General features: G+C 46.9%; 1 protein-coding gene across 8 annotated transcripts in view; it reads right to left on the reverse strand.

Moving 5' to 3' along the window:
- The window catches only part of NOD1 (nucleotide binding oligomerization domain containing 1), a 49,320-nt gene that overhangs the window by 19,506 nt on the left and 2,696 nt on the right, over positions 1–27,118 (reverse strand). For 5 of the 8 annotated variants that reach the window (XR_004433310.1, XR_004433311.1, XM_033194863.1 and 2 more), the window contains 5 exons: positions 10,526–10,673; positions 9,791–9,879; positions 7,346–7,667; positions 5,756–5,930; positions 1,819–3,643 (listed from right to left, as the gene is read on the reverse strand). Coding sequence is in view for 6 of the 8 variants with exons in the window: in XM_033194863.1 (XP_033050754.1) it covers positions 1,819–3,643; positions 5,756–5,930; positions 7,346–7,546 (2,201 nt within the window). In the remaining 2 variants the exon portion in view is untranslated. Of the gene's footprint in view, positions 1–1,818; positions 3,644–5,755; positions 5,931–7,345; positions 7,668–9,790; positions 9,880–10,525; positions 10,674–27,118 lie in introns of those variants that run through there. The other 3 variants (XM_033194866.1, XM_033194867.1, XM_033194868.1) reach the window with 3 other exon arrangements.

Raw genomic sequence — 27,118 nt, forward strand, 5'->3', positions numbered from 1 at the left:
ATTAAGTTCTGCCCATACTATTAAGTACTGAAATCAAAGCAGCAGTATAATTAGTAATAGCCAAGAAGTGTTCTTAAAACTTTGAGGCATGCCCTCAATCTTTGCCCTTCCTTCTTACTGATAGCCAGAGTGTCGACCAGATGGCTGGAGTTTGAGCAGCCCTCTTGGGCCAAGATGTGAAAGCCAGGTAGTGAGGATGGCAGAGCAGCAAGGCAGAGAGCCTGGGCTCCGGAGGGTCATGGAGATTCCATACCAGTCCTGAACTACCTACCTCTAGACTTTTACATGAGAGAAATAAGCTTGTAAGTCACCAAGATTTGGGGTTTTCTCTCTCAGCTAAAATTAATCCTAACTGATGCAGCTAGAGAGCTGAGCGTGCTTCCCGTGATTACCCATACCCTCTGCTTTCCTACAAGCTGCTTTTTCTTTCACTGGTGTGAATGAAAGCTTCACCTGGGGACAGTAGGAAGGGCAGGGCCACCAGACTGGTGTGGAGTTTCCCATTTAAAAGATGGACAGAGGGGCCGGGCGCGGCGGCTCACGCCTGTAACCATAGCACTTTGGGAGGCCGAGGCGGGCGGATCACCTGAGGTCAGGATTTCGAGACCAGCCTGGCCAACAAGGGGAAACCCATCCTACTAAAAATACAAAAACCTTAGCCGGACATGGCGTGTGCCTGTAGTCCCAGCTACTCGGGAGGCTGAGGCAAGAGAATTGTTTGAACCCAGGAGGCGGAGGTTGCAGTGAGCTGAGATCGCACCACTGTACTCCAGCCTGGGCAACAGAGCAGGACTCCATCTGGGGCGGGGGAAAAAAAAAGATGGACAGAGGGTAGCACTGAGTGTGAGACTGCCTAGGGCTACAGAGGGAGAGTCACTGGCTGAGAGTACAGAGAACAGACTGCAGGTTTTCTAATTCCCAGGCTAGGGCAGCCTTCGGCCCCCTGCACCACATGTCCCCATGCAATTTACACTCTGACACTGGGGTGACAGGCACTGGGAGTCAGTTCTAAATCCCTACTGCTCTTCAGAAATGCATGAGTCAAGTAATGGTGAATCTAACCCCCTGTAGAAATTTACTAGGTTTATTTTACACAGGAAATGCTAACAGAAGAAAACAGACTGGCCTCTGTTTCCCCTAAACTATGGAACAGGAAAATAACCACGAGTTAGCATTTTAACTGAGATCTCTAGCAGTGCGAAGGACTGCTGGCTTTGATCACAGAAAGTCACCAATGCCAACTGGCACAAGGTCTGCTTTCGCTGCAGTAATAAAAGCTCCCATATTCCAGAAACTTTTTGAGGGCTATCTCGGAGCCTTACATTAATCTTAAAAGGAAGGTTCTTTATGCATTCTGGCACTACCATGTCTGAGCTGTGTGACCTAAATCAAGCTATTAACTTCTCTGTGCCTCCACTTCCTCATCTGGCAAAATAGAGACAATTACAGTACCTAAGTTACAGGGTTGTAAAGAGCATTCCATTAGTGATATTTGTAATGTACTTCACCCATTCTCAACGTTGGTCCTTGTGGCCATAACTGACAAGATTATGAGCATCTTCTTTTTCCAGATGAGGGCAGGGAGGCTCTGAGAGTTAAGCCACTTTCTTCAAGGGCACCCAGCTGTGGCTGATCCAGGTCCACCTGCCCCGAAGCTTTGCACCTTGCCCTCCGCCCCGCTGAGAGAGAAAAGGTCTGGACATTCCAAGGCCCATGGTCGTGAGTCCTACGGGATCCTGGTCCATGATGCCAATCCTGGTGCCCCCTGAGCCTGGCCCACCCGGCCCACCTGCTGCTCCCCTTGCCTGGTGGCCTCACCTGATAACGGTGAGGTGGCTGAAGCAGGGCCGCAGCTCCCGCACGCCGTAGTCATTGAGATTGTTGTTGTCCAGGTCTAGGGCCAGCCGCTTGCGGAAGTGATGCAGGACGAAGGACAGGGCGCTGCAGTCGGCGGAGCAGGCGTTGCAGTAGGTCAGCTTGAGGTAGTTGGCGCAGATGCCCCTGGCCGCCAGCTGCCCCACCTTCTGGCTCTGTGTCTCATAGATGCAGCGCAGCATCCAGATGAACGTGGGCATGGCCTGCACCTGGTTGAAGCTTTCGACCTGAACTCGGGGCAGGCTCTTCAGGTAGCCCCGCAGGCTGGAAAACAGGTGTGCCCACAGGGCCTTGCGCTTCCTCCTCAGGGCCGCCGCGGGCACCAGGTGCCGCAAGAGCTTCTGTTTGGCTTTGGACAACAGCCCACACAGGAAGAGGCTGGTGAACTGGAAGTGATCCTTGTTCTTGAAGAGGTCTTCCCGCGATGGACTGCTGCCCCGCAGGCACTGGAACGGGAGGAAGGGAGGATAGCAGGATGCGGCCGCTGTCCCCTCAGGGGGCATCCAGTCCTGGAAGAACCTGAGCAACTCCCGAGTGCCCACCCTGTTGTCCAGCACAAGGAAAAAGGCTGTAAAGAAGGCCTGGAGGGTGAGGTGGAAAAACTCATAGGACTGCTGGTCGCCCCCGGGGCCCAGCTCCGGCAAAGCCCGCAGGAAGCCCAGCTGCATGTCTCCCTCCTGCAGACCGGAGGCCTGCACCTCCTTCTGGGTGAAGACAAAGAGGCTCCTCTCCATGCCCCGGTGGGCCACCTGCCCCAGCGAGCACAGAGTGTCCCAGCCGGCACGGAGGGTCTCCACCGGGCTGCGTGTGTTCCGCTGCACCAGGCTGCTGGGCTGCATCCTGTTCAGGTGGACCTCGGTGACCAGCAAGAAGACGTCCGTCAGGGTCATCATGCAGTTGGGCAGCTGTGGTGAGCCTTCGAAGGCGGCACGGAAGTGCTGAAAGCACCGGAAGATGATCCAGCAGAAGAGGGGCACAGAGCACAGGCTGCAGAGGTTGGGGTTGGCCTCCAGCTGGTTCAGCAGGTGGTCCTGCAGAGCCCGCTCAGGGAACATCTTCCTGGCATAGGCGCGTAGGTGGCTGGGGGAGAAGCCCCGGAGAAGCACCTTCTTCCGCAGGAACTGGCGCGGGACCTCGATGCCTGTGCGGGCGGTGAGCAGCTTGCTAGCCCCCTTGAGCAGCTTCCCGCTGAGCAGGTTGGCCAGCAGGACCAGGGGGTGGGCAGGCTCCCAGGGGCAGGAGCTGTCAGGCACGCGGCTCAGGTCCAAGTCCGAGTGCAGCTCATCCAGGCCATCAAAGGTGAAGAGGGCCACATGGGGGAAGCGCAGCAGAAAGGCGAACACCTCCTCGGGGTCCTGCTCCGGGTAGCAGTAGTGCTTGAAGAGCAAGTCCTGCAGACACAGCCTGTCACTTTCCCTGAAGCAGCTGAACATGCGGCAGCGAAAGTGAAAGAAGAATTTGACCCCTGCGTCTAGCCGGCCCGTGGCCCAGAGGCTCTGTAGCCGCTGCAGCAGCATGGACTTGCCCACCCCAGCATCACCCAAGACGAAGATGGTCTCGCCCTGCTCATTGAGGATGCCCGTGGTGTGGTCCAGGAGGCAGGCCAGGCTGTCCAGGCTGCCCAGGCTCTCATTGCTGAAGCCGACCAGCTCCATGATGGTGTCCATGTAGATCTCCTCCAGCAGCAGCTCCTCCTTCTGGGCATAGCACAGCATGAACTTGGAGTCACGGCCCAGGTGGTGTCGCAGCTGCTGGGTGTACCTGCTCACTGGAGGGCACGGCAGCAGAGTGAGAAGGAGAGAGGCAGAAACAGCATCAGACAGGGAGGTCTCAAAGAGGAGAGGCGAGTGCATAAACAAAATTCACAACCTGGACCCTGAGGCCAGCGCAGCCACTCCTCAGATGCAGACCTGGGGAGCGTCAAAGAGCCAGCATTCCTGACCCTGAGGGCCCTGGGCTTCCAACCCTCTGCTTGACCTCAGATTTAGCCAGAGAGAAGGCGACAAACTTCAACTGGGATCAGTGTCTGGGACAGGCCACCCTTATTCCTCTGCATGGTGTCATCATTGAACTGCAGTTAAACGCTGAAGCCCCTCGCACTTGAGGGCCAGGTCAGATGGCCATTCTGGCCCTCCTCCACCAACATCGCTTTTTTATTGTTAGAGATAGGGTCCTGCTCTGTCACTCAGGCTAGGGTGCAGTGGCCCAATCATAGCTTACTGCAGTCTTAAACTCCCAGGCTCAAGCAATCCTCCCACCTCAGCCTCCCAAGTAGCCGGGACCACAGGCATATGCCACCACACCCAACTAATTTTTGTGTTTTTTGTAGAGATGGGGTCTCGCCATGTTGCTCAGCCTGGTCACAAACTCCTGGGCTCAAGCAATCCACCCGCCTCGGCCTCCCAAAGTGTAATGGAGTGTTATATATTCGTCAATAATTTTTAGTAAGTTTACAAAGTTGTACAAACCTCACCACAGTCCAGTTCTAGAACATCACCATTTTCCCAGGTTTCTGGAGCCTATTTGCAGCCAATCCCTGGGCCGTAGGCAACTACTGATATGCTTTGTCTATAGATTTACCTTTTCTGGGCCTTTCATATAAATAGAATCATACAATATGTAGTCTTTTGTGTGAGGCTGCTTGTAGAGTGAATTACGCTTTAAAAGCTAATAAAGTAGCTGGCTAATGGAACCAACAGAGTCTTTCAAAAGGATGATTCCTCATGGGAATATTTTCCTTTTTTTTTTTTTTTTTTTCATGGGGGAAGGGAACAAGGGGAGGCAGGAAGGAGTAGACAGAGTCAGAAGCTGGCAGTGGCTGGCAGGCACCTGCAGGGACCATGGAAGCCGGAGCCTAGCCCTGACACTCTGTTGGCTGGCCTTGTTTCCCCTAAGCACACACCTGTCTTGTGCTTCTGTTTCCAATGACATATTGGATTCTTTAAAAGGCAGGATTTGGGTCCTTGGTGCTGGTATGTTACCAACAGCTGTCTCAAAGTGGAGAGTTCAAAAGCAGAGAAAGAAGACTCCTGCCCCAGAGCAGATCCTGGCCCCAATGATATGTTCTCATGTGCCTTGGACTGCTGCTGTCCTGACTGCCATTTGCAAGGGCACATTTGTGAGATTGCTGACTGGTGGTATCTTCCAGCAGACTTGAAGCTCCCTGAGGGCAGGAACCCTATCTGTGTTTGCTCACCACTGTCTCCCTGACATTCAGCACAGGGTAGGGTCTTGGCATGTGGTTGGTACAGCAAAAAATACTTATTGAATGAATCAATTAACTAATGGGGTCTCCCATGGTGCTTTGGAAATAAGGACTGGCACCCAAGGGTGACAGAATACCTTGCTTAGAATCAAAACTGGCAAGGCTTTTTAATTTTTTTCTTTCCTTTTTCAGAGACAGGGTCTCACTCTGTCACCCAGTCTGGAGTGTAGGGGCACAATCACAGCTTGCTGCAGCCTCAGACTCCTGGGCTCAAGCAGTCCTCTTGCCTCAGCCTCCCGAGTAGCTGGAACTACAGGTGTGTGCTACCATGTCCAGCTAAAGATTTTTTTTAAAGAAAATAAAATACAACCTTGAATTTGTGCAACCATTAAAATGTCTACATATGTCAGAATAGGAAGAAAGCAAGGGGTTAGAACAGAGGCCATTCCCACACTTCCACAGGCCCTTCTATAAACCAGACCATCGAGGTGTGGGCAGTTCAATAGCAGCCACGTGGGCTGTACTTGGGTGACAGGGTTCAGCTGTTCCTTTCTAAAATCAAAATAGCACCTGGGCCTGCTTCCTGAGGTGGCACTCAGGGCTGGCCCAGCCATTACCAAACCCCAGGGCCCTGCTTGCACTGGTGCCTGCGGTCTCGCTGGGGCTGACTCCTACCTGGGTCAGTGTTGACCACGACTTTGCTCTGAATGAGCAGGGAAGGGGAGAAGCCGATCTCCAGCAGCCAAGGCCTGAGGTCCACATAAGCATCTGCGAGTTGCTGGAGCAAGTAGAGGAAGAACTCGGATACCTCTTCACCCTTGCTCTGTACCAGGTCCAGAATTTTGCGGACCTGGAGGCGACACAAGCATGAGAACATGGGCTGGCATGAGAGGCATCCTCCTACCGTAAGGACCCTCAGGCAGGCTCAGGGCAGGGCTCTGAGTTCTTACTACAGCTGGTAGCTATGCCATCCCCCCAGCTGTGACAGTCAACATGCTGGAGTCCTAAAATCTATAAAATGACCTCCTGAGCAAGAAATAAAACCACCCAGCTCTAAGGAACCAGGAGGTTTCCATGAGCCGAAAAATAAAAAGGACAGACAAGTAGCTATGGAATTCTCTCTCTTCCTCCTTCTCCCTCTTTTTTTTTTTTTTTTTTTTTTTTTTGGAGACAGAGTCTTGCTCTGTCACCCAGGTTGGAGTGCAATGGCACCATCTTGGTTCACTGCAACCTCCACCTCCCAGGTTCAAGGGATTCTCCTGCCTCAGCCTCCCAAGTGGCTGGGATTACAGGCACCTGCCACCACACCTGGCTAATTTTTGTATTTTTATTAGAGACGGGGTTTCACCATGTTGGCCAAGCTGGTCTCAAACTCCTGACCTCAGGTGATCCATCTGCCTCGGCCTCCCAAAGTGCTGGGATTACAGGCGTGAGCCATAGTGCCCAGCCTTCTTGTCCCTCTTAACCTGACACAACTGCCGTGCAGGAATGAGAGTGGAGAGGGGAGAGCTACCCCTTGGGCATAATGAGGTGGGCACCTGGGCCACACAGCAGGAGGGTGACAGGCCATATGTTAAAAATGGCTTTTTTTCTTGTTAAAAATGCAGGAAAACAAATCAAGAGAAGAGAACAAAGCACACGAGTGTGCTACTGCTTCCCCCAGAAACAGTCCTGGTCTCTTCTGAATCCCAGCGGGGTCATGTCATAAACGGGTTGTGTCATTCCTCTAACCAAGAAGGAATTTGTGGTCTCCATTTTATTTTTCAGGAGATAATGCAAAACTTCAGTGAAAGTAAGGGCTGTTAAGGCGCCCCACAGTGGAGCAGGGAAGATCCTTTGCTGTGGAACCACCGTGGGATGTCATCATTCCTGAACCTGAGGCGGTTCCCCTCCGAGTCTCACCCAGCAGCGAGCACCCTCCAGTCTTCAGAGGCACTGAACGAACATCGCTGCTGGGGATGCTTTTATGCTTATGTTCTTTTTCCCTCCTAATTTAAGGAGGATTCAAAAATGAAGTGTCTGGGAACCAATACACACAGCAATGAGAACTGAGATGTCAGGGTTTGCTCCAGACACAAACACAGGAGTGAAAGACCTGATGGTGCAACCTGCTAACCCAGGCATTTGTGTGCTATTAGTACCCCAAAGTGCAGCCCTGCCCCCTGGACTAAACTCCCACGCTCTTCACTCAGATCAGCAGGGAGAGGCCTCTTCCAGCTCCCGGGGTCCATACAATGCCCATGCCCATCCCTGTCCCCGGGGCACCTTGTCAGGCTGGGTGGGGCAGGCACACACAATCTCGGCGTCTTCGGTGGAGAAGTAGTCATTCTTCAGTAAGTTGTCCACCAGACACTGAGTGTTGCGGATGCGAGTGACCAGAAATTCCCGGTTGCTTTTCAGTAATTGAATGTGGGGGTGAGACTCTGATGGGATTATTTCCATCTCACTGTTGCCCTGCTCTTCCATAGTTAAAGTAGCAAGTGGCTACTTTTCCCAAATTCATCTTCGGCTGCGTGTGTCCTCCCAGCAGTAGGGCAATCAGGATTCAGGCCCTACCCTCCAGGGCCCCTGCTACTCTGTGCATCCCCTGAAGAGACCAATGACATCATCAGCAAAGCAAAAGCTACAGAAAGAGCCCACCCCACCTTCCACTGGTCCTGGGTTTCTCTACCTAGAGCAGGAAGGAGCCATGCTTAAGACCTTTATCTGGCCAGGCAAGTTGGCTCATGACTGTAATCCCAGTGCTTTGGGAGGCTGAGATGGGCAGACAGCTTGAAGTAAGGCCAGTAGTTTGAGACTAGTCTATGAAACATAGTGAGACCCTCACCTCTCAAAAAATAAAAAAAAATTAGCCAGGCATGGTGGCACACACCTGTAGTCCTAGCTATTGGGGAGGCTAAGGCAGGAGGATCACATGAGCACAGGAGTTCAAGGCTGCAGTGAGCTATGATCATAGCACTGCACTCCAGCCTGGGTGACAGAGCAAGGTCCTGTCTACAACAAAATTTTTATCTTAGATGCATTAAAGAAAAAAAAATCATAATTTAATTGTTTGCACTTGAGGGTTATATCACTAGAGTAGGTGACCAGAGATAGCCAACCCTTTTTTATTTTTAAATCAAAACTTCTTCATTATTACTATAAAGCAAAAGTGTGCTTCGATCTTAGACTGAGATAGAGACGGAAAGGTGTATTATTTTACATAATAAGGTTAACAGGGCTTGCAGGTTTCTGCACTCCCCAAGCAGGGAACAGGCCCAGAACTGGGAAAGAAGGACCTGTGGGGTTTGGTGGGAGACAGGGTCTCAGCACAAAATAGCCTAAGGAGAGAGACAACAGCATGAAGTCTCCTGTGGTAGCCAGAGCCAAGGAACCTGGGGACAGTGATGTCTCAGTCACTGTTGCCCATTTTGGTTTGTGCTATAACCTCTTCCCCCGTGTCCTTGACCTTCAGCAAAGTCTGTTATACACAAGCACCCTGGGGAAGGAGGGAGAAGCAATGGCCCCATGTGGCATGAAGCGGGACAGAGGGAGGGCAGAGGTACAGGAGGAAGAGGGAGAGCCGGCACGGAGTTCCCGGGATTAGATTCCCAAGAGAGGCATCTCTCTGGAAACCCTTGAAAACAAGTGCTGAGTTTCTTGTCTGGGTAGGAACAGGGACCCAAGCTATTTTATTTGGGCATTAAAAAACACTTGGGTTTATCTGAGTTATCCCAAAATTGAACTCACTACCTTCCTTGTAACAGTAACAGCAAATAATAATAATAATTAAAAAAAAAAATCCCACAGCAGACCCTTCAGCCTCTTCTTGTCCAGGCATACTTGCATGTGTAAAATGATCTTGGAAGCAGAAAGGCCTGGAATTGGCCACTTTGTCGTTTGTCTAGGCAGGAAAACCCATGCATTTCACAGAGAGAGTTAAAAAAAAAAGTTTTTTTGTAGTTCAAAAAAAAGTTCATAGGTCTTTTAACACTATCCACATCATTAATATGTTTCACAAGCCACATCTGTTAACATTCAGGTCCAGTGGTTCTCAATTTTTTTTCCACCAAGGGCACATGAGTCTCCTGCTCTTTGACACGCTTCCATGTTTTCTCTTTTTAACCTATCAAATGCCAGACCCCACGCAATAGCTTTCTTTTTAGAACCCAAATGATAGAGCAGGAAAGAGTACAATTTCAAATTATCAGCAACAGAAGAGCAAGAGATCCTCACCAAAAAAATTTAAAGGTATGAAAATATTGGTTATTGTTCCAATAAAAGTTATTAAATGCTAATCCAGCCTTTTCTCCTTTTTCTTTTTTCTTTTTTTTTTTGGTAGAGTCCCACTGTGTGGCCCAGGCTGGAGTGCAGTGGCACAATCTTGGCTCACTGCAACATCTGCCTCCCGAGCTCAAGCAATTACCCTGCATCAGCCACCCAAGTAGCTAGAACTACAGGCGTGTGTCACCACACCCAGCTAATTTTTGTATTTTTAGTAGAGACAGGGTTTCACCATGTTGACCAAGTCGGTCTTGAACTCCCGACCTCAAGTGATCTGCCTGCCTCAGCCACCCAAATTGTTTGGATTACAGGCATGAGCCACCACGCCCGGCTATTTTCCATGGCAGTCAATTCTATGACCCACTTTAGGATCCTTAGCTTTAAAAAATCGGCTCATTTAAAGCATACCAGTTGACAATATTAAACTTAAATTAGCATTAATAATACCTTTTTAAGTTTCTGGCATCATTCTTTGAAGTTAGAATATTTTAAAACAACATTCTTTAAATCTTCAATTTCCAATTTCTTTCTGGAATCTGCAAAATCAAACAAAGACTTAAAAAAATCATTGTGGCACATGGTGAATGAATGAATAAAATTGGCAAGAGAATAATTTTAAAATCTAGTATTCCCAGATATCAGACTACTCTCTGTACCTTATTCTTTTAGGACAGTGTTTTCCAAACGTTCAACATCCCCACTATAGTCACTTTTTGGTGGTTCTTGCCATAATTGAGACACACCTGTACTTTGTTTGCTTAACTTTTTGTTTTCAATTGAGTTTTGAAAACGCTAATAATTTGAAAGGAATGTTATGTCACCACTAGAAACAGAAAAAAAAAAAAATCCTTTGCAATGCATAGAAAGTAACACAAAAATTAATTCATCAGAAATACAACAATATTACTGTATTCCAGCTAGTCCTGCTGCGGTTGGGGCCTGTTTTCTCTCGGAAGCATCTGAGAGATGTTAAAGACACAGTAGCACAGAATTGAGACTTTCTCTTTAAGATCATCACAAGGCTGAGAGAAAACTGGAAAGAAGTCGCTTCTCTTCGTGATTTAGCGTTTTTCAACGTCATGCTCCATTCTTTAGAAAGCTGGGAAGGGGTATTGCACAACTTCCTTCATCCCTCCTTTCCCGACCTTTGCCCGCCTCCCACGAGGGGCCCATTTTACTCACTGCTTCTGTCTCTTCCAAGCCTGCGATTCCCATAAAAACAGCGACTTGTCTTCCCAGATGTTTTCTGTAATTGCCGCCATAGACAGGTATCTCCACCTCTTGCCATCAAAGGCAGAAACTGAAGGAAAGTCTCCTGACTTACAATCACCTAAATAAAGCAATACATTATATGACAGCCATCTGGCAAGGAGGCTACTTTATAATTTCTAGAGCCCTGGCTTAAGATTTAATCAAGTGTGCAGAGTTAGCTCAATTCAGCAAGAACTTAACAAGGTATGGATGTTGGAAAGGAAAGCAGAGAAACTGAACTCAGACCTGGTAAACAGAATCTAAGGGTAGACCAAAACCATACCATGGGAGACTGGAGATCAATTTAAAGTTCATGGGCACTTATTATCAGAAACACCAAAGAGCCAGAGATCTGCTGGCCCTGGCAGGCAATCTTTTCCTTTCTTTACTTGCTAAAGGGTGGGTACAGTTGATGAAAAGGGTCTGGTTCTTTCTTCCAGGCAAAGAGAAGACCAAGGTTGGACCAGGGCCAGGTATCTGGGAGCTGGGTCTGCTCTCCTCAGTGGGGCTTTCCCAGGCCAGTGGTGCAGACCAATGGGGACTGAAGTTGGAGATCCTGGTAAGGCAGCTCCAGGGAATACCCAAAGAAAAAAACCAAGCTAATGGAGGCAGCCAGAAAAAAAGGACGCACCGCAGAACAAAAGATGGATCACCAATTGGAAAAATGAAACAGAGGAGATCAGGGGAGGGTGAGTCCACCACCAAAAGCCATCTCCTGAGGCCAAGACAGGTGGGGGTAGAGCCTGTGGGCAATGAGGGAGCCCTGAAGGGAGCTGGGGCTTGCATAGGCATCTCCTCCCAACTCCTCTTCTTTCTAGCTTTCTGCCCTCAGAGAGGGTTAGTTCCCAGGGTAAGGGAATCCCAGGGGCAATTCACCACTCCAGGCTCCTCACAGAAACCAGTGCCCAAGTCCCATCCTGCAATGTGATCTTCCAAACTAAATACAAGGTCTGCAGAGCCTCCAGGAGAAGATTCAGGGAAGCTGCTAAGTGAAAAGGAAGCAGGGATTGCAGGATGGCGGATCTTCAAAGGGAAAAAGAAGACCACAGAGCAGTTCTAATGAATTGAAATATGACACAGCTTCCCAGTAATTTAAAACTTTCTAGTAGCCACATTAATAAAAGTAAAAATGGACGGGTGAAATTAATTTCAATGATATATTTTAATTCTAATACACTCAAAATATTTCACTATGTCATCCATACAAAATTTATGTATTTGTTATTATTATTTTTTTGACATGAAGTCTCACTCACTCTGTTGCCCAGGCTGGGGTGCAGTAGCACAATCTCGGCTCACTGCAACCTCCACCTCCTGGGTTCAAGCAATTCTCCTGCCTCAGCCTCCCAAGTAGCTGGGATTATAGGTGCACACCCCCACACCTGGCTAATTTTTGTATTTTTAGTAGAGACAGGGTTTCATCATACTGCCCAGGCTGGTCTTGAACTCCTGGCCTCAAGTGATCCTCCCACCTCGGCCTCCCAAAGTGCTGGGATTACAGGTGAGAGCCACTGCACCCAGCCCATCAACACAAAATTTATTAATGAGATAGTTTACATTCTTTTTCTTCATACTAAGGCTTGGAAACCTGGCATGTGTTTTAACCTCACATCTCAGTTTGGATCAACCACATATCCAGTGCTCAAGAGCCACATGTGGCCAGGGGCTACTTAAGTGGACAGCACCACTCCAGGGCAATCACTAAAAGCTAGGGTGGTGAGACGTCAGAGTTCCCGCCTGCTGTCCTTCCATTTAAAATACTGATGCCAGGAACGATCTTTGTTGTTGTTGTTGTTGTTGTTGTTGAGACGGAGTCTCGCTCTGTCCCCCAGGCTGGGGTGCAGTGGCGCGATCTCGGCCCACTGCAAGCTCCGCCTCCCGGGTTCACGCCATTCTCCGGCCTCAGCCTCCCCAGTAGCTGGGACTACAGGTGCCCGCCACCACGCCCTGCTAATTTTTTGTATTTTTAGTAGAGACGGGGTTTCACCATGTTAGCCAGAATGATCTTGATCTCCTGACCTCGTGATCCACCCACCTCCGCCTCCCAAAGTGCTGGGATTACAGGTGTGACCCACCGCGCCCGGCCAGGAATGATCTTAATTGGCTTTTCAGATCAGTTTCATCGGCAACTCAGTGAGACAGAGGTTAAAGATGTGAGGTCACTGAAAATTCTGCAAACTCAGGAAGAAAATACATACTGGACCTACTGGTTTATACTCAATGTAAAATTCCCTTCACTGCTGCATACAATTTGGCAGCTTTGCATTCTTGCAAAGATCAGAGAGTAAGATACAAAAATGCTGTTGATGTTTGGTGAGTCAGGACTCTCCTATACCACTGGTGGAAATGTAAATCTGTGGAAGTCTCTGGAAAGTCCTTTGACATAGTATGTGTCAACAGACTCTGAAAACTTTCTATTTAGTAACTTTCCCTTCTAGAAACCCGCCTTTTGAAAAGAATCAGGGGTTCTGACGGGTTTTTTGTTGTTGTTGTTGTTGTTTTTTTTGCGGTTTTTTTTTTTTTTAAAAACAAGGGACTTCCAGTCCTGGTTATAATAGAATAACTTGTGGCTCACACAGAGGACAACTGCCGGTAAATGGATTGACAAAGTATAACATATTCATACAGTAGAACACAATTCAACAATAAATGCCAATGAAACAAGAATACATCATGAATGAGTGTCACAGATACTACACTGAGTAAGAGAACCCAGGCTCAAAAGAGTACATAGGGCTGGGCACGTGGCTCACACTTGTAATCCCAGCACTTTGGGAGGCCAAGGCAGGTGGATCACTTGAAGCCAAGAGTTCGAGACCAGCCTGGCCAACATTGTGAAACCCTGTCTCCTTGAAAAATACAAAAATTAGCAGGGCATGGTGGCGCACACCTGTAATCCCAGCTACCAGGGAGGCTGAGGCAGGAGGAACTGGTTGAATACGGGAGGTGGAGGTTGCGGTGAGCCAAGATTGTGCCATTGCACTCCAGCCTGGATGACAGAGTGAGACTCCATCTCAGAAAAAAAGATTTCATGCACGTGATTCTGAAAATCTGATCTAGAAATCAGATCAATGGTTTCCTGAGGCAGGGGGCAGATGGGAGTGGGGGAGAAATTGACTGCAAAGAGGAATAAGGGTCATTTCTGGGGAGATAGAAATGTTTTGTGTCTTGATTGCAGTGCTTGCTCTCTCCCTTTTATACAGTCACATATGTGTATCTGTATGTATGAATATACATATAGATACATACAACTTGTCAAAAGTCAGCAACCCATACGCTTGAAATCTGTGAATGTTATTGTATGAAATTATACTTCCATGAAATTGATTTTCTTTTAAGCAAAGGCAAAATAAAGTTTTTCCAGGTAAAAACTGAGACTTTGTTGCTACCATATCTGCACTAAAATAAATACTAAATAGAGTTTTTCAGGTAGAAGAAAAATGATCCCAAGACAAAAACAAAAGTGATGAGCAATAGGAAGTGTTAACAAGCTGAGAAGCAGAAATGGGTACTGACCAAACTATACTATATTAATATCTCGTGAGGCCACCAGGACCCATCAGGAAATGATTGACCTCAAAAGGAGTCTCACCTCCTGGAGAGCAACCAGGACTCTGTCCCTAAATCATCGGGTGGCCCCAGAGAAACCACAGATACACACACACTCAGTGTCACTTTCACCCCAGGCTTCTTTCTTTCCTTGCCCTGTCCCAGGGGACTCTGAGAGGAGATGTGCATTTCTTATAACTGAGATACTAAGATTTAAAAAAAAAAAATTATAAAGATGTTCTCTACATGTACCTTTCTATGTTTTAATAACTTTTTCTGTAAGTATAATACAATATCTGCTCACTGTAGAAAACTTGGGAAATGCAAAAAAAAAAAAAAAAAATTTAGAGGAATAAATTAAGTTCCCTATTACCCATATGCAGTAACCACTATTCTCATTTTGGAGCACTTCCTCTCAGCTTTTCTCGGCATGCATTTGCGCCTACACTGACTTTTTGCATGTTTGACATCACACCATGTTTTTGTTGTACTCTTACCATTATCTTGTGTTTCTTTGTAACTGCTAAGGCCCTCTTTTGAGCTGCAGAAGCTGGCTTCCAGATGACCTGGCTTCTAGAAAGCAGAATGCTTTGCTTTCCCTGGTTTTTCTTTTATAAAAAAAGGGTAAGAACTCACCTGCCACTCTGCTGCTTTAAAGTTCTGCATCTGAGAAATTCTACGTGCCAAAGAGAGGCTCAAAGATAATGGCAAATGGTCTCCCTTTCCTCGGCCTGGCCCCGCCTGCCTGAACTGCTACAGCAAACCTGGACATTTTGCCCAGCAGCCTCTGCCAGCTGCGAGTCACATGACAGTGCTCTACCATCAGTGTGACCCACGGGATAGCTGCGACGGGGTGGGCAGGGGCAGAGAGTGGTGGGACAACTCCATGAGGTTGCAGCCCTGTTCATTCCTTCTACAGAGATCCACTGAGCACTTCCTCATGTCTGGCCCTGCGCTGTGCAAGGGCTCCAGCAGGGCCTAGTCTGATAATAGCTAACACCAAGTGTTTTACTAGGGCGTCAGCATGGATATTAAGGCTTTCTACACATGGTGAGAGGCAGGACAACATAAGGGTTACATCCGTGGTGTCTGGGATCTCTAGAGACAGCAGTGCTCAAATTCTGACTCATGAACAAATTAGAGGAAAGCTCCTGTTAAACGGACCGTGCTTGCTGGTGATTTTAGGCTGTGGGGAACAGGGGCACTCTCAGGTTATGTCTGTTCATGGGACTTTATTATAAGATCACTCATTATAAGGATCATCACTTGTTAGCAAGTTAGCCATCCTTTCTGTGCTGTGATTGCCTCAAGGTAAGAGTTCCTACCTCAAAATGTTGCTGTAAGGATTAAGTGAGTTAATATGCACAAAATGCCTAGTCCAGGGCTGGCACTCAGTAATGAGCGAATCATTTACTAATTTCTATTGTCTTAATCCTTGCAACAACCCTAGATGGCAGGGGTCATTGTTACCACCAATTTACACATGAGGAAACCGAGGCACACAGAAGTCAATTAGCTCCCTGCCCTCACAGAGTTTACAATCGGGCAAGACCGACAGACACAGAACAAGGAATCACAAGTATGGTGAATGTGTGGAAGAAGAAATGAGCAGGGAGAGGCAGGGGGGTGCTGTGGCTCTCAAGAGCTTCCTTGGGCTCCAGCCAGGAGTCTGCTCCACTGCAGCCCTCTGTAATGGCAGGTGACAGGGAGACACGGTTAGAGCTCCTCTCTCAGGGAGTTTAAATCTGAGCCATTTAGAGAGATGCTGAGTCCCAAAAACCCACAGTACATGTGGGTTTGACTGCCCACAGCTGAGGCCACCAGCCACGGCTTCCCTTATTTTGTGTATCTTTATAATAAACCCCCATGAACATAGAGAGGCTAGTGCGCCCCAGTTCTCTGCAGCCTAAAAAACACTAGCACACATGATCCATTTAGCAGGAGCTTCATGCTGTGCAGAATCACCCAGCAGAGGTTTCCCTGCTCCAGTGTGACTATGAGTGCCTTCCTCCCAGGATGAGCAGACAAGACTGGACTCCATCCCAACTGATGGGGCCAGATTGAGAACAGAAACCTCAAGAAAGTCATTTCCCATCATCCACACTGGCCTCATGATTTCACTCTTTTTTTAGGCACCCAATTGTTGGGAATCATTATTTGCTCTTTTGTTTAATGTTTATATTTCAAAATAAATAACACAGCTTTCCACAAACTGGTGTTGCAACAGTAGCAGCTAAGATTCCTAACAGATCTAAGCCCTGTTGTAAAACATTCTGTAGCAATGTAGCAGATGCTCTCTTAGAGTTACAGCCCAGTGTTCTTCAGCAGTGAGCTCTGTGTAGTCAGGCCATTCTGTAAGTTTTTCCACTGTGAGACTTGCTATATAGGTTGGAAACAAATACAAGCATAAGCAAAACCAAGGCCAGCTTTGCTGGCATCCAGGTCATATGGAACCTGGCCCAGTGCCATGCCATCCGCCTCTGCTCCTGTCCTGACCCTCCCTCCTCAAGCTCTGACCACTTCTTGAAGTGAGTTCCCAAACAGCTCTGCTCTCTGCCACCTTGGCGGCCACAGGTAAAGGCCAGTGATTTTATGTACACAGAAAGGACTGGCTTCTAGGATATAACTGTATGGGTCATGGGAGAGTTTTCAGAGACTTTCCCACCCCTTCCTGGAAAACCAGCACAGTGGTAGAAGTACTCTGCTCATCAAACAGTTCAGGTTCTTCTCCTAGACACCTGGTAGGATTACACTTCCCTATCCCCTGGAAGTTACAGGCTTTAACTCACGAATCATGAGCAGAAGTGGAACGCGTTGCTTTGGGTAGGAGGCTTTTAGGCATCACTGCATAATTTATCAATGTGCAATTTTTTTTTTTTCTTCTGGCACTATGATTAGCACAAGACGGGGGCAGCTCCATCAGCTCAGGCCCACAAATAACCACAATGAGTAGCTCTTGCCAACTCGCAATGGACATAAGATATGAGGAAGAAATCAGCCTTGATTGTTTGATAGCCAGGCATGGTGGTGCATGCCTATGGCCCTAACGACTCAGGAGGCCGAGGCAGGAGGATCACTTGAGCCCAGAAGTTCAGAGTTCAAGGCTACAGTGAGCTATGATCATACCACTGTACTCCAGCCTGGGTGACAAGTGAGACCCCTGTTTCTTAAAAAATAAACAAAACAAAAAACCTTGGTTGTTTGAGCCCACTACAGTAAAGGACCCCTCTTTGCACACAAAAGTCGCTACAACCTTTTTTCAGATACTATAAGTATTTATGGAATCAAAATTGAGGATAAAATATAACACCATTCCCTGTCTACCTCAGACTTAGCAGTCATCTATATAGGGAGATACTACTTCACTAGGAAGAAAAATAGGCAGAACATGCACCTTCTTTGTTTGTCCTGAGGTTACATCATTCACCTTCTCCCAACTGGTGTTGGGTCCCTGGTCCTGACACCTCACTCCACCCCTCACTTGGCCCCACAGAACCACAGCCATCATTTCTGTTAGAATTATTGGGTGGGTACCCATAAAAGCCAAGCAGACCAGTGATGAAAAAGAACATGGTGGAGCTGTATGCACTGACATAGAAAGATCCTCAAGACATCCTGTCAATTGAAAAATGCAAGTTGCAGAAAGAAATATAGAGTATAATCACATTTATATGGCTTGCCCACATCCCCTGCCCTCCAAATACACAAAGCACTCCACATTTTCCATAGGCATACGTCCGTGAATGTAAACGCCAAGAAAACTATCTGTGAGAAGACACACGGTGTGAGAATAAAAATTACTTCTGGAAAGGTAGAGGACACCAGGAGTAGGGTAGTACTTTTATTCATAATGTTTTATTTTTTATAAGAAGGCTATACACTTGCATGATTAAAATATTTTAGAGCCTTTTCCTCATGAGGGCATCTTAGGACATCTCGGGGCAGGCCAGCACAACATTCAGTGACTGCCTTCTTTTGAGGAACTGTGACTTTCAACTCAAAGGGCCCATCTGCCCTAGAGAAAAAATGTTTGGTCTCATTAAACTAAATGATGGTTCATTAAGACCAAACAAACTCAGATGAGATGTTAAGACTTTCTGTGCACCTGTACATAAATAAAAAGCTCTTCCTGTTTGGCAAAAGTATCACAGTAAATCTGATGGGATTGTGGGTAGGAACAGTTTTTTGTTGTTGTTGTTATTTTTGTTTGTTTGTTTGTTTGTTTGTTTTGAGACGGAGTTTCACTCTTGTTGCCCAGGCTGCAGTGCAATGGCGTGATCTCGGCTCACTGCAACCTCTGCCTCATGGGTTCAAGTGATTCTTCTGCCTCAGCCTCCTGAGTAGCTGGGATTACAGGCACCTGCCACCACACCCGGCTAATTTTTGTATTTTTAGTAGAGACGGGGTTTCACCACATTGGCCAGGCTGGTCTTGAACTCCTGACCTCAGGTGATCCTCCTGCCTCGACCTCCCAAAGTGCTAGGATTACAGGAGTGAGCCACCGCTCCCGGCCTGTATTTTGTTTTAAATTTAGTAGAAGCCCATCAACTTAGGGTGTTACCATTAAGCCTAGTCAGAAATAAGGAATATAAAGTGAAAAATAATCAGTCCCCACAAAAATAGTACAGAGCAAAAGTCAACAATACTGGCTTTCCAGTGGATTTTTAAAATCCCAGAGCCATAAGAAATACCATATTGAAGAAATACTCAATGATTGCCAAACGTTTCATTTCCTTTGTCTTGTATTTCCTCTTTTTTTCATATAACACATACCTCTGAACACTTTAACATATTAGCAGCTCAACTGCCTTCTGGAACATTCTGACACCAAGTGATGTTTTAATTTTGATTTCTCAGCAGCAAATGGATGATGTCGAAGGGGCCTCACTTTCTCCCGCCCAGTATCAGCTCCCCAACCCAAATGCTATTATTACCAAGAAAACTAGCTCGGATTCTGTTTCCCTTTCTGTTAAAAACACATCCTATCACTAAAGTTTAACCAGCAAATGCCATCTCTGGTAAAGTCACAACCTGTTGTACACAATATGGGCTTCTAAGACATTCTGCCCACCACCATCCTGGACATTAGGAATAGATAACTGGTATTCATTTATTGAATGAACCAAGTTAAAGCCATCATTCCTCACGTAGGTGCCTGCCTACATCAGAGGTGATATAACCCAGACTGTAAATGTCAATTAGAGTGGGCTCCACCAACCCCAAGCATAACTTGCACACATATATCCATGAATGTGGGGACCACATATATCCATGAATGTGGGGACCACATCTGAATTCTCCTTTGGGAAATGACTTCTCTTGAATATGATTCATTTTGGTGAATTTAATCCACAGGCTCCACAGTTTTACAAGTAAAGAAGATAATTATACTCTACTCGTTGACATGCACTGCTTGGATGTTCAGGGTTGTGGTGATGACGTGAACAACAGGCTTCATCATTCTGCAAGGTACCCAACAGCCAGCTGGGCAGATGAAGCCATGCCAACCGCATCTGGCAGGAGCCAGCACCAAACACATTTTACACAGCTTCGACAGAGCTGCATGGAGAACACACACGCTTGGTCAGCTCAAACAGGGTCCTACTTTTTCTGCTGCACAGTCCACAACAATCTGTGTTTTGTTGTTGTCTGTCTGTTTTTCTTGCTTGGTTTACAATTTCTTAAGGAACTTAACCTGGAAAACAAGCCTGGTCATGTGTGCCTCTGCCATACCAGAATACTATAGACAGCCGACTCTGGAGAAAATTTAGCAGATGGATGAAGCTACAATTATTATTGGAAGCTTTTTAACTCCATTAACACTCATTGACTTTAAGTATCTGAAAGCACTTAATCCCTCAGAATTTGAAAGCAGATGGAAGTCAGTCCCTCTCGGTATCTCCCTTCTCCCTCCCGGCTTCCTTCCCCTCCCTACTCCCTCTTCCCTCCCTCTAGTTCCCTCTGTCTCTCATACAAAGTACCTTATAGTGTGAGCTCCGGACACACAGACACTGCCACCCTGCCTACAAAGAAAGGAATGCAGACACAGCCAACGTCAGCATTTGGGGTGGGACCACAGTGGAATGCATACGTCCTTTCACAGCTGCCAGGGCCTTCTGGGAAGTCCAATGCCTGCCCCCACATCTCTCAGAGCCAAACATCTTCTGGTCAGGAAACTCTGTTCAGAGTGCACAGAGAGCCAGCTCCTCCCCTCTCTGCTGAAATCCTGGGCTCCTGAGGTCATATAGAATGTTGTCCAAGCCACCTATTTTAGAGATGAGAAAACGGAGGCCCTGGGCAGGGCCCTGAACTTGTCTGGATCAATCAAAACTAGTATCCAAGTCTCCTGGCCCCGAGACAGTTGCTTCTTTTGTTGACTTCTGGCCAGAGTAGCCCCCTCAGTAGCCAAACATTTCCTCCATCCCCCCAAGCGGGGATGTCACCTGTCAGATTGGGAAAAGGGTAGGGTTCCCACCTTACTCTGTTTCTCCCCTAAGCCCATCTCTCCCTGCTGGGAGGGCCCATGGTATTCTATCCCCACCTGCTTCAGAGGGCGTGAAACTTTGTGTGCTAAGTTGATTATTTCCCTTTCACATTGGTTGGTAGTGGCAGTGAAGGGCACAGACTCTAAAGCCAGGCTATCTAGTTCCAATCACCAGCTATGTGGCTTGGACAGATAATGCTCTCTTCTGTGCTTCTGTTTCCTTCTCTGTAAGTACAGATAATAACTGCACCTACCCCATGTAGGGATCTCTGTGAGCATGCAATGAGTTAATACACATATGTACAGTATTTAGAACAGCACTGGTCACATAGTAAGCACTGGCTGTGACCTACAAGAGGGCAGCCTAGGCCAGCATTTCCATCTGTCATCTTCAAGGCCAGTGCTGACGACAAGGGAGAGTGTCCATCTGGTGAGTCACCATATCTCCAGCACATAGAGGGTGCTAGATAGGAACCGTCGAATGAATGAATCTGGCCCAGTACACTGCGAATAGCAGGTGCTTCATCATGTCCACTGATATGTGGATTTTCATAATTCACAGGCTCACTTAGGGAATGCCACTTACCAAGTTTATTGGTGAATAAATTCAATTTTCCATCACCAATATTTTCTATTGCTCAAAGGTTAACCAGAGCCCAGCTGTCAATCTCAAAAGCATCGCCTGTGCGACTTGGTACTTAATCACCTACTGCTTGACACTTTCTTGGTTTTATGCAGGCTATGAAAAACAAAGTTCCAAAAACACTGCACTTGATATTCATCTCTGAGGGGCCAGTGAATAAAAATATCTTAATGAAGAAAGCCAGCAGAAAACAACGGAGTCTTGAAGTGGAAACCGGTTTCCTAGAACTCTACTCTGTGAGAGGGCTGAAGTGTTTATGCAGAGGAAAGTGCCACAGAAGTGGCCGATCTGGAAGCTGGAGGACATCTGGATGTGGAATTTAGGACTGACACAGAAAATGTCTGGGGCTCATCAAATGAAAAGCACTCCACAAGAACAAAATATATTAGTCACCACCGAAGTGGGAGTTGAAACTGGGCCCGCAGCAAATAAACACTCTGCTGATCGCTGGCCAAAATGCTTAGTTGAAGACTTTTATTAACCCCACTGAACATGTATACACAGTCAGCAAGCATCTAGGACACAAACCTGTCACAGAGCTAAGTGGGAGAGTACCCAGGGATTTATGTGTGGTGACCCTGAGTGGCATTGAGAGGTTGAGAAGATGACAGAGCCATAACCCCTAAAGTATCTGCCCCAGACACGGCACCCCCTGGGCCAAGACTGCTTTCTTCCCTCACTAAGTGAGGTCCCATGTTAAGCAGAAGGCCCAACCAGCCAAGATACACCTGGCCTGCAACACATCTGGCTCTGCAACCTCATGACCGCTTCACAGCAAGGAAGGAGAAACAGGGTCAGTATAAATGCCTGGAAGCAGCCAGCATGCGATGCTAAGGATGTGGGCCCCACACAGTGGAGGCTTTTCCTGTGACCTGAAAGCTCCCAATAAAGAATTTCTTTTTTCCAAACCCTGGGCCTCCCAAGTGCACGCAAATGATGAATTCAGATTTTCAAAGGTGAACAGAGCCTGGAAGGCACCCCCTTTGGGACTTCTGGGCAACAGCTAGGAGGAGCAGAACAGACTAGCATGAAAAACTGACAGCCCTTCCCATAGTCAGGGGGCCCTGACATTTGGTGCCTGCAGATTCTGAACCCCTGACCCACACATGCCCAACCTCCTGCTCCACTCTTCGGGGTCTTTTGTCCCTGTTTCCAAAGAGCCAGGAAGGAGTAGACTCCACCCTAGTCCATCCACTGAAGTTCCGGATGAAGGATGCTGGGAGCCTAGAAGGCCCACACCCATTTACACTCATCTGTCCCAGAAAACTACAGAACAGGTGTTGTGGGCTGGGCAGACCTGGCTCCAAATCCTGCTTCTGCCTTCTTTCACTTTGTTTTGAGCCTCAGTTCCCTCATCTGGAGATTGAAAACCATACTTTCCAGAATTATTTTACACACTAAGACAAGGTTTATATAGCTTAAGAAGTACAGATTGTTCATTATCTGAATAAACAGAGGTGGTTAATGATCTTTTTCTTGTATATTATGAATGACAGGGAAAAGTCAGGAGGGGAAATTCCTCCAAAGTTTCCCTCTGCACTTTAGAATAAAACCCCAAATCCTTACCCAGCCCAGGAGGCCCTGCTTGGCCTAAGTATGTCTCATTATTTAGCTCTGTACCCTCTTGGGCTTGGGCCTTACCATACCAGCCATTCAACACACCCACATCCTTCCCATTCACCTCTGGGTCTTTGAACCCACTGTTCCCTGCATCCAGCATGATTTCACTCTTTTTTCCATCCCAAGTCCTAGTTGAAAAGGCTCATTCCTTGAGAGGTATCCCCAGACTCTCCTAATTCTAGTTCCACTCTGATCTCCTGTCTCATGACATGCTGTTGTTTTCACTTAAAGCACTTTCCACAAGTTATAATTATGTATTTACTTGTGTGCTTACTGCCCTAACCTGCTACTTATGGACTGTCGTTTATGTCCCTCCAAAGTTCACATGGTGAGGGAGAACCCCCAGTTTGATGGTGTTTACAGATAGGGCTGTTGGGAGGTGAATAGGTTTAAATGAGGTCAGGGAGGTGGAGCCCCAATGATGGGATTAGTGCCCTTATAGCAAGAGACATGAGAGACCTCTTTCACAAACCAGGAAGAGGGTCCTCACCAAACTCCCATGCTGGCAACCAGGTCTCACACTTCCAGCCTGCAGAAGTGTGAGAGATAAATGTTTGTTGCTTAAGCCCTCCAGTCTATGATAGTTTTAGCAACCCAAGCTGACTAGGACATCCTCTCCACTCCCCAGTCTACAAATTCCATATGGTCAGAGGCTGGGTCTGTTTCATTCATTGCTGTAATCCAAGTACTTAGTAGACTCCTGGCACCAGCAAGATTTTCTGATAATATTTGTCGAATTAACATGTTGCAGAATTGAAGCCCCATAATGCCAGAAGGAACCAAGAGCTGCAAATAGCTTTCTAACAGCCTTCCACACCAGGGTAGGGGGCCAGCAGAGCACTTCACAACCACAGAAAGTCAGAAAACCAATTACTACCTCATTTTCAGGAATGCTAAAGCAGCCACACCTCACTCAACAGAGAATTTGCCTTTCTGGGCCCCCAAATTACACTTACCCAGACCTCAGGGAAGACTGCCAGAACTCAAGAAGGGGCCAAAGCCACTGGGGTAAAGGAGAGGGAGGATGAGTAAGGAATGTCAAAAAAGGTGGTGTACTTAGAACAGACCACTGCACCTTCGATGTAATATTGTTTTCAATACTGTTGCTGTCCACCTGAGTCTCAACCTGGGATTTCCTAGGCCTGGTTTCTGTCTTCCAAATACCCCCCACATCTGTCTGGGTGAAGGCATGTTTTATGACACAAAGACTAACAATCTCAGTGCATCAAGATGACATTTATCTCAAAACTGACATTGTAACCCACTCTAATAATGTTAGTCAATACCAGTGTCAGATTTTTTTTTTTTTTCAGTTGATATTAGATTAACCAGCCTAAGCAATGGATGAGGTTTAACGTTATCTGGAAGTGGGAGGAGGTGACAGGAGGAGTAAGCCTCCACTTTCACTTCCTAAGTAAGCTGCTCTTTGGAAGCAGGGGCTCTGTTTTCCAGAAATACGGCCCTACGCAGAGCATAAGCACATCTGACTATTAATGGCAGGTGGTGGGCTTCAGGAGGTAGGTAGAATTAGAAGGGGCTGGGGTACTCACTGAGCAGCTGGGGCAGTGGTTAAGAACAGGGACTCTGCTTCAAGTCCTGGGATAGACTTTGGGCTAGTTATTTAATCTTGTTGAGCCTCAGTTGTCTCCTCTATAAAACAGGGCAAATGATAACCACTGCACAGGGTCACTGAGAAGATAAAATGCGCTAAAAAACCAACAACAAAAACCCTAAACTCTTAGACCAGTGTGGGACACAGGAAGTCTATGTAAATACTATTCTTATTTAGGGTCTACCAGATCAGGCCTGTCATCATTTCATGTAATCAAATCAAGCCTCAAAGCAATCTTTCCAGATAGGTAGAGTTAGCCCATTTTACAGATTCAAAAGCCAAGGCTCAAGAGGATTAAAAACCTTATCTGAAGTCACACAACTAGGAGAAGGAAAGACCAGCCCTGGAACCAAAGTAATCATTATAATCTTTATCATCATAATCATGACTTACTAGAAGGTGGGTGATGTGCTAAGCACTTTACATAAATTAGCTCATCAAATACTGAAAACTACCCAACAAGAAAGGCATTATTGTAACTACTTTACAAAGGAGGACACAGAGCTGGAGTGGCTAAGTATGTTGGCGAAGGTCACACAGTTAGTTAAGGCAGCGATCCCCAACCTTTTTGGCACGAGGAACTGGTTTTGTGGAAGACAATTTTTCCACAGACGGTAGGCAAATGGGGGTATGCAGGAGATGGTTTCAGGATGAAACTGTTCCACCTCAGATCATCAGGCATTAGATTCTGATAAGGAATGGACAGCCTAGACCCCTCCCATGTGCAGTTCACAATACTGTTCCCCTCATATGAGAATCTGATGCCGCCGCTGATCTGACAGGAGGCAGAGCTCTGGCAGTAATGCTAGCTCACTGCTGCTCACCTCCTGCTGTGTGGCCCAGTTCCTAACAGGCCACTGACTGGTACTGGTCCATGGCCTAGGGATTGGGGACTCCTGAATTAAGGAATAAAATAGGAACTCGATCCCAGTTCTGACTCCAAAACCCATTGTTTCTTCCATTTCAGCCCCACATGTCTGGTATACGTTATAGATCCAACATCTCTATTTGAAATCATCAACATGCCTGTTTTCATATTAAGTATGAAACACTAGGCTGGGCACAGTGGCTCATGCCTGTAATTCCAGCACTCTAGGAGGCTCAGGCGGGCAGATCACGAGGTCAGGAGATCGAGACCATCCTGGCTAACATGGTGAAACCCCGTCTCTACTAAAAATACAAAAAAAAATTAGCCTGGCGTGGTGGCGGGCACCTGTAGTCCCAGCTTCTTGGGAGGCTGAGGCAGGAGAATGGCGTGAATGTGGGAGGCAGAGCTTGCAGTGAGCCAAGATGGCGCCACTGCACTCCAGCCTGGGTGACAGAGTGAGACTCTGTCTCAAAAAAAAAAAAAGAATAAACACTAGCTTTGTTAAATGGAGTCCAGGAATGACCCACTCACTGAAGGGGCCTGTCTTGTAAGGAGTTAGGATATCCCCTGCCAAAAAAGCCTAGCTTTCCCCCAATTCCCTCCAAGAAGGTTTGGTTTTGAGGTCATAGGCAGCAATCTGGGCATGCGTTACAAGAAGCAGGGGAAGTTCTTACTCATTAGACCTTTAATCTTTTGGGAATTAGAACAAGAATACTCTCCGAAGTAAATCATCATCTGCTCTCGGCTCTGCTACCATGTAAGGAGTTTACTTAGCAATATGTGACTGCCAGGCCCAGTTGCAGGTGGCTCTGAAAATATCTACCAAGTGACTACATTCTCCCAATTCTGACCCTAACCTGTATGGTGGCAATGACAGAACAGAAGGCCAAGGGATACCAACTTTCTGAAACAAACATAATCATGGTAGATGTTCATGCTTTATTAAAATCTTAATCTGCCAAAACCTGGCACTAATCTGATATTCACTTTGCAATTATCTGGGCCCTTACTACAGTGTTCTATAATTTGGAGGAAAAGGACACTTCAGTAAAACAAATTCTAAAGCGGCAGTTTACTAGAGAGTAACTATTAATTTCCATACAGTATAATGCAAAATTGCCTTGTTGGTTCTAACGATATGCCTCATCAGGGAACTCTGCTGCATTAGAGGACCAAGGTAAGATCCCTTGAGAGTGGCACCATCCCCAGTTGGCTCAATGGCTCCAGAGACAGGGAGGATGGCAAAGGGAAGAGGTGGTGGCATGCCTGCCTTGGCCAACTCTGCACAGGAATCTTTGCCCACAGTTTGGTCTGTGGCAGTTCCAGATAAAACACAAGTTTAAATAAGAGTTCAAGCCAGGAAATCTTGCTTGGATGAACTTTCTAGTGTGGGTAAAAAATGTCAACTAACTGACATGCCAGTGACTACTCACCTCTTACCACAAGAGTCAAGTTTAGAAACAACACTTGCCCTCAGCGAGTATTTGATGCACTAAAGAGTTTTTCTAGAAACCAGTTCAGACCTTTTGGGTAAATCAAAGAAGGCCCTTTGTGTGACATGCAACTGACTGTCCCCAGAAGATAAAAGAAAACAGGAGTTCTGAAAACTTGCAAGATACCTAGAGCCTCTGCATGACAAAAATTCAGCATAAGTACACATTTTAGCTTTTCTAATTTCTTCTCGCCTAAAACAAATCCCCCCAATAATAAGAATGATAGAAGAAACTAGTAACTTAAACCTTAAATCC

The sequence above is a fragment of the Trachypithecus francoisi genome, unplaced genomic scaffold (assembly GCF_009764315.1).
Source record: "Trachypithecus francoisi isolate TF-2019V2 unplaced genomic scaffold, Tfra_2.0 Lachesis_group4, whole genome shotgun sequence".
In the NCBI taxonomy this organism is placed as follows: domain Eukaryota; kingdom Metazoa; phylum Chordata; class Mammalia; order Primates; family Cercopithecidae; genus Trachypithecus; species Trachypithecus francoisi.